Below are 13,297 nucleotides of genomic sequence, written 5' to 3'. Positions count from 1 at the left end.
TGTGTATGTATTTTAGAATGTGTGTGTGTGCGTGTGTATTAGTGTGTGTGTGTGCGTGTGTGTGTATTAGTGTGTGTGTGTGTGTATGTATTTTAGAATGTGTGTGTGCGTGTGTGTGTATTAGTGTGTGTGTGTGTGTGTGTATGTATTTTAGAATGTGTGTGTGTGTGTATGTATTAGTGTGTGTGTGTGTGTGTGTATGTATTTTAGAATGTGTGTGTGTGTGTGTGTATGTCACCGCAGATCTGCCCAATCCTGATAGCGCCAAGACTGAAGCGGAGGATGTGATAAACAAAAATGTAAAAGCCAATCAGAGTGTAGCGTGTGTATGCTCATTAGAATATTAAAATTCATGTGAAGAGTCTCCTTCGTCCGTGTGATTCCAGGTCCCCAGGTTTCACCCCATCCACACATACGTGGATCTCTACAAGTTCCTGTCACAGGAGCAGAACAATCTGGAGTTATGGTGTGTGTGTGTGTGTGTGCTACATGAAATTCATAGTCTCAAAGCAGCTTTACACAACATACAAAAATATTGTACAAACAAATAATCTACATCTATAATAGACAAACTGATTTATTTAACTGAAACAAACAATTTCTGTACTCAAGTTGAAGTTCCCACCTAATTCCTCACCTACAAGTGGAAAAAAGAGAGAGAAAAACGCACTCACCTTTACAATTTAGCTCCTAAACTTGAGGTGTCGCAGTTATTCATGATAATAACTAAGCGCCACACAAAAACCCAGACATCACTTCAACACATTCGAAGTTCTTTATACTAACCTAACATATGCAAGTACTAATAATAAGTTCACAGAGTCAATTCCACTAATTGTTATTTACAGACCCCCAGGACCATACTCTGAATTCCTCAGTGAATTTGGAGATTTTACTTCAAACCTTGTTGTTTCTTTAGACAAAGCATTAATAGTAGGAGACTTCAACATTCATTTTGATAAGCCAGAAGACCCTCTGAGAACAGCAGGTGTGTCCATCTTAGATTCATTAGGTGTTAATCAAAATGTAATAGGACCCACTCATAATGGAGGTCACACTCTGGATCTCATTTTTACATTCAGATTAAATATAGAAAACATAGTCACTCTTCCACAGTCGGAAGCTATCTCAGATCATTATCTAGTTTCATTTAGAATGCGTCTTAGTCACAAGATGCGCAACTTGCCGTATGAAGCGTATATTTACGTCTGCTACTGCAGAGAGATTTACCGATAGTCTCCCAGAATTATCACACATGATTGGTTCACCTTCTGACCCTACAGAACTTGACCAGGTGACTGATTACTTGGAGTCATTATTTCGGAACACCCTAGACACTGTAGCTCCACTTAAATGGAAAATAATTAAAGAGAAGAAACTAGCACCCTGGTACAACGACCACACACGAGCTTTAAAACAATCAGCTAGGAAACTAGAGCGTAAATGGCGTCAAACTAAATTAGCAGTATTCCAGATTGCGTGGAAGGAAAGCCTTCTGAGATACAAAAATTCTCTTAGTGCTGCTAGATCAGCGTATCTCTCTGCCCTAATCGAAGATAACAAAAACAATCCTAAATTTTTATTTAGCACTGTAGCAAAACTAACTAGGAGTAAAACCACTGTAGAAAAGCGCACACCATCTACATTTAGCAGCAATGACTTCATGATTTTTTTCAATGAAAAAATTGACAATATCAGGCAAAAAATTCAGACTATTAATTTAAAACCATATTATTTGATAGATAATTCTTTAGATAATATAACTATTTCTGATCAGAGCTTAGAGTGCTTCACTCCACTTCAAGAGCCTGATCTAATTTCACTAATTTCTTCTTCAAAATCTTCTACCTGCATCCTAGATCCTTTACCCACATCTTTCCTTAAACAGATATTACCAGTAGCTACTGAACCCCTTCTAAAAATCATAAATTCTTCTCTAAACACTGGCTATGTGCCTAAATCCTTTAAGCTAGCAGTTATCAAACCCTTGATTAAAAAACCGGACCTCGACCCCGGTCAGCTGTCTAACTATAGACCGATATCAAACCTGCCCTTTATCTCCAAGATCCTAGAAAAGGCTGTAGCACAGCAGTTATGTTCAGACCTGCATAGAAATAACATTTATGAAATGTATCAGTCAGGATTTAGGCCTCATCATAGCACAGAGACAGCACTGGTTAAAGTGGTCAATGACCTGTTACTGGCTTCTGATCAGGGTTGTGTCTCCTTACTGGTGTTACTGGATCTTAGTGCAGCTTTTGACACCATTGACCACACTGTTCTACTTGATACACTAGAACATGTTGTTGGTCTTAAAGGAACAGCCCTCTCCTGGCTCAGGTCTTATTTGACTGACCGTTATCAGTTTGTAGATCTAGATGGTGACTTCTCCATGCATACCAAGGTTATGTTCGGTGTTCCACAAGGTTCTGTCTTAGGCCCACTGCTTTTCTCCCTATATATGTTACCCCTTGGTGTAATTATTCATAAACATGGTATTAGCTTCCACTGTTATGCAGATGACACACAGCTATATGTTTCAGCTAAATCAGATGAGAGACACCAGCTTATTAAGATAGAAGAATGTGTAAAGGACATTAGACACTGGATGGTCACTAACTTCCTCCTACTTAATTTGGACAAGACAGAGGTGCTTGTACTAGGACCACAGGCAGTTATAAGTGAGCTTTCTGATTACAGAGTAATGGTGGATGGTCTTTCGGTTTCATCTTGTCCAGCAGTAAAAGATCTTGGTGTGATTATTGATTCTGGTCTTTCATTTGAAGCTCATGTAGATAATATCACTCGGGTAGCCTTCTTCCATCTTAGGAATATCGCTAAGATAAGAAATATGTTGTCGCTTCATGATGCAGAAAAATTAGTTCATGCTTTTGTTACCTCTAGGTTGGATTATTGTAATGTCTTACTGTCTGGATGTTCCAGTAGGAGCAGAAACAAGCTCCAGTTAGTCCAGAATGCAGCAGCTAGAGTCCTAACTAGAACCAGAAGATATGAACACATCACTCCTATTTTATCCACACTACATTGGCTCCTAGTCAAATTTCACATTGATTATAAAATACTGTTACTAACCTATAAAGCACTAAATGGTCTCGCACCGCAGTACCTGAGCGATCTTTTAGTCTTTTATGATCCGCCACGCCTACTCCGATCAAAGGGTGCTGGTTACTTGGTAGTACCTCAAGTAGCAAAGGCTACAGCAGGGGGCGGAGCTTTCTCTTTCAAAGCCCCACAGTTATGGAACAGCCTTCCAATTAGTGTTGGGGATTCAGACACAGTCTCAATGTTTAAGTCTAGGCTGAAGACACATTTGTTTAGTCAAGCTTTTAATGTATAGTTTTCTTAGGTAAAGGAGCAGATCTGGAAGGTTCATGGTCATAGAGTGTTTGGTGACTGGGATGTGTTGGATGCTGTCCTCTTACCACCCTCACAAGTTGCTCAGGTTTGCTGACTGTGAAGTGGTTGGACGCTTTATGTCCCGGGAAGCCTTCATGTCTGTGACCTTCTGGCTCTCCCTTTTAGTTATGATGTCATAGCTAGTCTTGCTGGAGTCCCTGCCTGCACTTTACACATAATCTACATTGTCTTAAACATCACATGATCAGAAACTTAATATCTTTCTCTTTCTCTCTCTGTCTTTCTCTGTGGAGCTATACACCCCACTCCTGAGCTCCCAGTGTTTGCCAGTTTCCAGTATGACCACTGCCCTACCCCTGGTTGTTGGTGCCCACTGATGCTGTGGATGGATCTGTGTGGACCAGGAGACAGCCATGGACAGAGCCACTTGGGGACACCATCACAGATCTGCCATTTCATCTGTCAGCCCGTGACAGCAAAGAACTAGTGTTTATAATGACCTTAGAAACTACACTGACCTAATAGTTCCTCATGGGTCATTGATTTCTGTTGTAGAAACGACATTAATCAGTTACAGTTACATTATTTACTGTTTAGTGTCACCCAGATGAGGATGGGTTCCCTTCTGAGCCTGGTTCCTCTCAAGGTTTCTTCCTTTCCATCCCAGGGAGTTTTTCCTTGCCACCGTCGCCACAGGCTTCTCATTAGGGATAAAATAGGATAAAATAGTCTAATTATAGAATTTATTAATTTATCCTTATTTCTAGTTAATTAGTTATTTTTAAATTTTTTTAATTTTTTTTATTTTTATTTATTTATTTATTTTATTATTATTTTTCATTTTCCCCTCCCCTTTCCCTGTTTTCTTCTTTTGTAAAGCTGCTTTGAGACAATGTTCATTGTAAAAGGTGCTATACAAAATAAATTGAATTGAATTGAATTGAGGTAATGTCTTCTCCACTACCCGATCCTTCCTCATTTACAGTGACCTAAAATCAAAATGGACACTCCTAGTGTGGTGCGATCAGCCCAGCGTACCATCCGCACCAAGCTTCCTGACCTGGACACTACATACAGCAAGCGGTGCTGGACCAAGGCCAGGAAGATTATGAAGGACCTCAGTCAACAACAATGGACTCTTCTCTCTGTTGCGGTCAGGGAAACGTTTCCGTTCCTTGAAGGCAAACACAGAGAGAATGAGGAGGAGCTTCTTCCCGCAGGCCATTCGGGCCCTCAACCAGTACACCTAGAACCTGGACTTTCTAGACATACCCCACACATGAACATTACATTCTACCTCAGCTGATTGTTGCACACACAAATTGCACTACTTGTATACCCTGCACTACTCTGTACACACAATAACCACACCCACTGGACATCTTTGTGTGCGTACTGCACCGACACTTTACATACCATATTATTTATTGTCATTACATTTATATTTATATTTGACTTTTTCTATCTACATACATGTATATACTATATATTATAGATGTTTATACATACATACATACATACATATATATATATATATATATATATATATATATATATATCTATATATATATATATATATATATATTTTGTATATTTATATATATATATTACATTATATTACATTATCTTATTATTATTATCATATTATTGTTATAGATATTATATTATTATATTATATTATTATACTATTATATTATTTTATTATTGTATTATATATAATAGAGAAGAGCAGAAAAATTAGTTCATGCTTTTGTCACCTCTAGGTTGGATTATTGTAATGTCTTCCTGTCTGGATGTTCCAGTAGGAGCAGAAACAAGCTCCAGTTAGTCCAGAATGCAGCAGCTACCATGTGGAGACTATGGCCTCAACTTTGAACTGCTGTTGAGTGGTCAGTTTTGTGCTCGGGTCTCCATCACTGAACATTTGAAGGAATTTATTAGTGTTAAATTCCTATAAATTCCTCAGGAGCTCATGGTTATGCAAACCCACTATATACAGCTGGAGGAAGGACATTATTTATAATCCCACTCTCAGTGTTTATAATGATTTATAATCCCACTCTCAGTGTTTATAATGATTTATAATCCCACTCTCAGTGTTTATAATGATTTATAATCCCACTCTCAGTGTTTATAATGATTTATAATCCCACTCTCAGTGTTTATAATGATTTATAATCCCACTCTCAGTGTTTATAATGATTTATAATCCCACTCTCAGTGTTTATAATGATTTATAATCCCACTCTCGGTGTTTATAATGATTTATAATCCCACTCTCGGTGTTTATAATGATTTATAATCCCACTCTCAGGGTTTATAATGATTTATAATCCCACTCTCGGTGTTTATAATGATTTATAATCCCACTCTCGGTGTTTATAATGATTTATAATCCCACTCTCAGGGTTTATAATGATTTATAATCCCACTCTCGGTGTTTATAATGATTTATAATCCCACTCTCGGTGTTTATAATGATTTATAATCCCACTCTCTGTGTTTATAATGATTTATAATCCCACTCTCTGTGTTTATAATGATTTATAATCCCACTCTCTGTGTTTATAATGATTTATAATCCCACTCTCAGTGTTTATAATGATTTATAATCCCACTCTCAGTGTTTATAATGATTTATAATCCCACTCTCGGTGTTTATAATGATTTATAATCCCACTCTCAGTGTTTATAATGATTTATAATCCCACTCTCAGTGTTTATAATGATTTATAATCCAACTCTCGGTGTTTATAATGATTTATAATCCCACTCTCGGTGTTTATAATGATTTATAATCCCACTCTCAGGGTTTATAATGATTTATAATCCCACTCTCGGTGTTTATAATGATTTATAATCCCACTCTCGGTGTTTATAATGATTTATAATCCCACTCTCTGTGTTTATAATGATTTATAATCCCACTCTCTGTGTTTATAATGATTTATAATCCCACTCTCTGTGTTTATAATGATTTATAATCCCACTCTCAGTGTTTATAATGATTTATAATCCCACTCTCTGTGTTTATAATGATTTATAATCCCACTCTCTGTGTTTATAATGATTTATAATCCCACTCTCAGTGTTTATAATGATTTATAATCCCACTCTCAGTGTTTATAATGATTTATAATCCCACTCTCTGTGTTTATAATGATTGTAGAATGATATTTGTATTGCGATGGATGAATAAATATTTACTGTTTCGGGTTTTTGTCATTTACAAACCACACTATAACCTTGTAGAACAGAATAAATACAATTTTTAAATTTATTTTAATGAATTTTTATTTTTTTGTGATGATTCCAGATTTAATCTACATGCTTCATCAATGATCTAGAGCTAAGAATTTAAATTATATGTGTTTGTGCTGAGCTTTTTGTTCTTTTTCTATCATATAGATTTAATTACATTACTGATCACATTTGTAGAGTTTATTGATTTTCATGATATCAAGTTGACTTGGACCAAATCGCTGTCCCAGTTTAATGTTCCAGCTTCGTTTTGGGACAATGGTAGGATCTCCATCCTCGGAGTAGGTGTACCTGCAAACATATGTTATAAAATGAAATAAAATCTTCTGTGTGGATATAAAAGGTTTCACGCTCATTTGTCTCACAGTGGTTAATGACAGTGTGTGTATTGGCTCTATGATGATATCACACTGTAATTTCACTAAAATTATAGAGTGAATAGCATATGATGCCATGATGACATTTCCCATTTTCTGAGCACAGTTGCTAGACTGGACACCTTTTTGTTATGTCCTGTGTTCTTCCATCATCACCATTATTTTGAACAGTAATGTGAGACAAACAAACACAATTCTGTATAAGTGCACTCAGATGTAAACACGACTGAAGGACACAAGTTCAATGGCATACTTTCCAAAGTGCATGATGGAGCCGTAGTCATAAGGCAGATCCACGTCATTCATCTTAAACTTCTCAAAGTTCCTCACACGATCTGCAAAACACAAACATATCATGTGGCTCTCGACAGAAGACGTGGGGTAATGAGTCGAGAATAAATTGCTGTCCTAATTATCACAATATTCACCGATCTTACATAGCACATGATCCAGCACATTTTTATCGTAATGTGTGAATGGAATGTAGACGATTTCCCCAGACTTTTAATTTAATTATAGTGATTAATCAAATGAATAAAATAATACAAGAAAAGGTTAAAAATCACAATAACACATAACTGAGACATGCCTGTGCATCCTTTTCTTTCATGAGCGCTTCTCACCTCATCTCCTACAGCTAGCCGTTTCAGTGATTAGCACTGAGACAAAAACAGCGTCCAGTTTGAGGTTAAATAAACATCTAGCTGCAACAAGCTAACCTCCACCTTCTCTTTCTTTAAGAAACATTAATAGTTTTTCCTGGAATTGCTTTACAATAAGGTGTTTATACTCAGAACAGAGCAAAGTGTAACTATACTGAAATATAAGATTAGCAGATGCTATCAGTGATGAATTGTGTATAATGTACATGTGTACATTATATGAACCTGCTGATGAAAAAATAGACTTTAAGCAGGTAGGCTGTCTGATAATTATGTAACGTGTTCAAATAAATAGGATTTAGCCAGGTAGTGGGGGCAGAGTAGGGGAGAGCGAGGCAAAGTTAGTTTATTATTTATTTATCTACCTATTTATAGCTTAACAATCTGTCTGTGAAGGCTATGTGTGAATTAGTATATGTATCCATGATTTCTTCAATGTTTTATCCACCTGCTCTAGACGCAGGCTATACTACATGCTCAAGCTGTCTAATGTTTCGGCTGGTATCTCCTGGAACATGCTAATGACTTCTCCATCTTCTCTATCACTCCTACTTCTTTTTTCCTACTCTTTTTATTTCAGTATGATGAATCTACGGAGCGTCAGTAAATTAAATAATAAAAGGGAATGTTATGCATTTACACAGCTAACTGCATGGATTAGCATTAGGATTTTTAAATAACAGCAGTACAGCATGGCCCCTGTGTACAGCTGAGACTGGGACCTGACTCTACTCAGTCCTGCAGGTTATATACATGTGTAGAGATCATGTAGAGTTCAAACTGAGAGATTATAGATTATAATAATACTTTGCCTGGTTTCTTAAAATTAAAATAAACACAAATGAAAATGAATGTGTGATATTTTTACATATGATCTGGTTAAATGATCTTCCTTTAATTTTATCCAAAGGTGTTTGAAATTTGGTGTGAATGTTTTTTAGACAGTGTTGTTATGGAATCCAGAAAATACAGGAAGTTCCATTGGACGTGTAAATGAACAGGTGGAAATAAACAAGTTCCACTCGATTCTAATCTCACGGCTAAGCACATGTTGGTGTGTGACCTCAGCTGGAGGAGGAGGAGTGTTAAACCCAGAGACACCTTCTGACCACAGTATGTCCTGCTGAAACTTCTCTTCCTTTTAAAGTCCACAAAACTTCATCTCTAAGTCACAGACTGCCTTTTAACACTGGACACACAGCTATCATAGCATTCATAGTCCTGAGCCTGTGCACATATGTGTGTGTGTGTGTGTGTGTGTGTGTGTGTGTGTGTTTTACCTTTCTGAATTTTGGACCACATGATGGTGATGTATTTATCACGGTCAGCACGTGACTGTTCATGTACAAATCCAAGCACATGCATGAGCTGATGAGACACAACACCTGAGCTCACACACTCTGGAGTCTGTAAGGAGAGTGTCTGTCTGCCTCCACTTGACCCCAGGTATGACCAACACCTGGAACAAACACACAGTGACCATGAGCACCTCTCCACTCTTCACTTGTAGGTTCATGTATATACAAAATGTTCTACGAATTATTATTATATAAGTTCATTTGTCTTAGATGAAGAATTTATTTCATTGAATGTTTCCTTTAATCTTACCCAGTTTTGGGCTGAATGTCCAGGAAGTCTCTCTGGTGTGTTCTGGGTACGAAGCGCACACACGTGTCTCTCTCTATCAGAGCCATCCCCTGCTTTATAGTCCTCTGATCCACTTCAGCTAAAGGACAGGAATGTAGGAGAAAGCTGGAGAGTGTGTGTGTGTGTGTGTGTGTGTATAACTTACTGTACTCAGGTGAGAGTGTGTGTGTGTGTGTGTGTGTGTATAACTTACTGTACTCAGGTGAGAGTGTGTGTGTGTGTGTGTGTGTGTATAACTTACTGTACTCAGGTGAGAGTGTGTGTGTGTGTGTGTGTGTGTGTATAACTTACTGTACTCAGGTGAGAGTGTGTGTGTGTGTGTGTGTGTGTATAACTTACTGTACTCAGGTGAGAGTGTGTGTGTATAACTTACTGTACTCAGGTGAGTGTGTGTGTGTGTGTGTGTGTGTATAACTTACTGTACTCAGGTGAGAGTGTGTGTGTGTGTGTGTGTGTGTGTATAACTTACTGTACTCAGGTGAGAGTGTGTGTGTGTGTGTATAACTTACTGTACTCAGGTGAGAGTGTGTGTGTGTGTGTGTGTATAACTTACTGTACTCAGGTGAGAGTGTGTGTGTGTGTGTGTATAACTTACTGTACTCAGGTGAGAGTGTGTGTGTGTGTGTGTGTATAACTTACTGTACTCAGGTGAGAGTGTGTGTGTGTGTGTGTGTATAACTTACTGTACTCAGGTGAGAGTGTGTGTGTGTGTGTGTGTGTGTATAACTTACTGTACTCAGGTGAGAGTGTGTGTGTGTGTGTGTGTGTGTATAACTTACTGTACTCAGGTGAGAGTGTGTGTGTGTGTGTGTGTGTGTGTGTGTATAACTTACTGTACTCAGGTGAGAGTGTGTATGCAATGTAAACATGTCCATCCACAGATCTGGACCATAAACATGTCCGAGCGAAGCAGCTCCTCTCGGTCCTGCTGGACACGGCGATATCTCCCTCTCTGAGCTTCACTCCATCCTTCACCTCCACCGCTACAACACACAGAGAGAGCATGCCTTATGGTTCAGTATTATATATACTGTATACACTACAGACACACCAGTCAGGAGAGAACATCTGTATAAATCTGACCAGAACCATGTTCTTTAATCCACACTCACATCTGTAATCTGCTAGAGGAACACTTCATGATACACAGCTGTATTAATATTATCCACTAACACTGCTGGACTGGTCCACCATCTCTCAGGGTCAGAGGAGGTTTGCATCTAAACTCTTCTCTGTTCTGACACAGAGGTGGTGAAATGTCCAAACAGCTGAGTCACTGACTGTCCTCAAACGACGGGTGAAGACCCACCTCTTCCTGAAACACTTACACTAGCTCTTATTGTTTCCTGTTTTGTTTTATTGACTTATTTATAAAAAATAATTCAAAGCACTCGTTTGTCGCTCTGGATAGGATCATCTGCCAAATGGCATGATTATTATTATTATTATTATTATTATTATTATTATTATTATTATTATTATTATTATTATTATTTGAAGCTTATACATCTTTTTAGAGTCATAATTATTTTACCTTCATACTCATTGATTTCCATTATTGTGTCCATCGCAGTTCTTTTGTTCTCCTGTAAGTAACCTGGAGATGAACAGATCCAGAAAAATCCAGAAACATAACAAAATACAGCTAATATTTAACTTCAGCTCATAAATTAGTTCAACAACATTAAACACAAATCTATATCTGGAGCCTGCTGTCAGCATTATGCTGTAACATATAGAAACCTTAAACCTGAGTTGGATGATTAGTGTAAATTCCTATAATATTCTCATCACACACCTGATGGTGAAGAAATCTGAGGGTACAAATGTCTTTACCTGCGTAACTACTTCTGTATCTCACATTCCTGAACTCGGATCCGACGGAATGCTGGAATGTAGAAACCACTGAGCATCTCAACCAGTTACAGAGCCAAGTGTAAAAACATGAAAATAGTGAGTGATGTTTAGGAGAAGATTGTACCTGAAGCAGCAGAGTAAAGCTCTGGAGCAGGAGGAAGATCTCCTCTGTGTGTCTCATGCTAACTGCAGATCCTCTCAGGTGTGCAGTTTCACTTTGTCCCCTCGCTTTAATAGGTTTTTACTGCAACCTGATCATTAAGTTCATGATGCCACTAATAACCTGCCATTAGTGTGTGTGTGTGTGTGTGTGTGTGTGTGTGAATTACTAGAACTTTCCATAAACAAATACCAGACAGCTCTGCAAACATCTCAAGCAAATAACATAGAATCTTGTACTTAAGAGTTAGGTTCTAATCTGTGTAATGTTCCTTGCTGTGAAATTCTGGAAACTGGTCTGAAGATGTTTTCTATAACAGCAGAGCGGCTGAAAATCAGCAGGTTTATATTAATGCACTCACTCTAACCGGTTGTCATTAAAAAGGTTATTTCTAACAGCTCCAGCAACATCACTAAACAGCTCAACATCCTGACTGATGTTTTTCCACAACTTTGTCCTGGATCTTCATTAAGCTGTGTGTTTAAGCTCTCAAACTTGAGAGGGCAGTGGTGGCTCAAGTGGTTAAGGCTCTGGGTCGTTGACCGGAAGATCAGGGGTTCAAGCCCCAGCACCGCCAAGTTGCCACTGTTGGGCCCTTGAGCAAGGCCCTTAACCCTCTCTGCTCCAGGGGCGCCGTATCATGGCTGACCCTGCGCTCTGACCCCAACCTCCAAGGATGGGATATGCGAAGAGAAAATTTCACTGTGCTGTAATGTATATGTGACAAATAAAGGCTGTTTCATTCAAACAATCTCTGGGATTAAAAACAGCACAAGTTCTGCATTTCACTGTAGGAATAAAAAAACAGAAGATAACTCAGAATATTATATTTTTAGGAAGAATGATGATTTATTATAAACTGAATGAATTTAGAAAGTGAGTGTTTGTGAAGTGTTTTGAACTTCGCAGCATGAGCAGCTCTCATATCAAACTCTTGTGTTTGAACCCACACCTCTCTCCTAAATGAGCAGATGTTTTAGATGTTATTGTTATTGTGTTGTTGGTGTTGTACGTTTCCTATACTGTGTGTTAATCAGGAGTGTGTTAGAGGAAAGTAAAGTGTGTGATCCTCATTGCAGCAGTTATGAATCGTCTCAATTTATTAATTTACATTAACACAATATCATGATTGCAGTTTTCTGGAAATAAAGGTCCTACAGTAATGAGATCATCTCTCTGTATGTGTGATGTGAAACTCGCTCGTGTTAGAGGAGACGAGACTTGTTTATGGAGGAGACGTGTTTATTGTAGGAGACGTGTTTATGGAGGAGACGTGTTTATGGAGGAGACGTGTTTGTTGGAGGAGACGTGTTTATGGAGGAGACGTGTTTATGGAGGAGACGTGTTTATGGAGGAGACGTGTTTATTGGAGGAGACGTGTTTATGGAGGAGACGTGTTTATGGAGGAGACGTGTTTATGGAGGAGACGTGTTTGTTGGAGGAGACGTGTTTATGGAGGAGACGTGTTTATGGAGGAGACTTGTTTGTTGGAGGAGACGTCTTTATGGAGGAGACGTGTTTATGGAGGAGACTTGTTTGTTGGAGGAGACGTCTTTATGGAGGAGACGTGTTTATGGAGGAGACTTGTTTGTTGGAGGAGACGTCTTTATGGAGGAGACGTGTTTATGGAGGAGACTTGTTTGTTGGAGGAGACGTCTTTATGGAGGAGACGTCTTTATGGAGGAGAGGTCTTTATTGAAGGAGGCGTGTTTATTGGAGGAGACGTGTTTATGGAGGAGACGTGTTTACGGAGGAGACGTGTTTATGGAGGAGAGGTTTATTGGAGGAGACGTGTTTATGGAGGAGACGTGTTTACGGAGGAGACGTGTTTATTGAAGGAGACGTGTTTATTGGAGGAGACGTGTTTATGGAGGAGACGTGTTTATGGAGGAGACGTGTTTGTTGGAGGAGACGTCTTTATGGAGGAGACGTGTTTATGGAGGAGACTTGTTTGT

General features: G+C 38.4%; 1 protein-coding gene across 1 annotated transcript; it reads right to left on the bottom strand.

The window, feature by feature from the left end:
* Positions 1 to 6,797: 6,797 nt before the first annotated feature.
* hce2l2 (high choriolytic enzyme 2-like 2) lies at positions 6,798 to 11,450 on the bottom strand. The gene is given in 8 exon segments (XM_058392660.1): positions 6,798 to 6,930; positions 7,270 to 7,351; positions 8,959 to 9,137; positions 9,287 to 9,404; positions 10,159 to 10,308; positions 10,860 to 10,922; positions 11,171 to 11,213; positions 11,307 to 11,450. Coding segments are annotated over 8 exon segments (912 nt in total).
* Positions 11,451 to 13,297: the final 1,847 nt, after the last annotated feature.

Source organism: Hemibagrus wyckioides, linkage group LG06 (assembly GCF_019097595.1).
Source record: "Hemibagrus wyckioides isolate EC202008001 linkage group LG06, SWU_Hwy_1.0, whole genome shotgun sequence".
Lineage (NCBI taxonomy): Eukaryota > Metazoa > Chordata > Actinopteri > Siluriformes > Bagridae > Hemibagrus > Hemibagrus wyckioides.
This window is presented reverse-complemented; position numbering and strand designations above follow the sequence as displayed.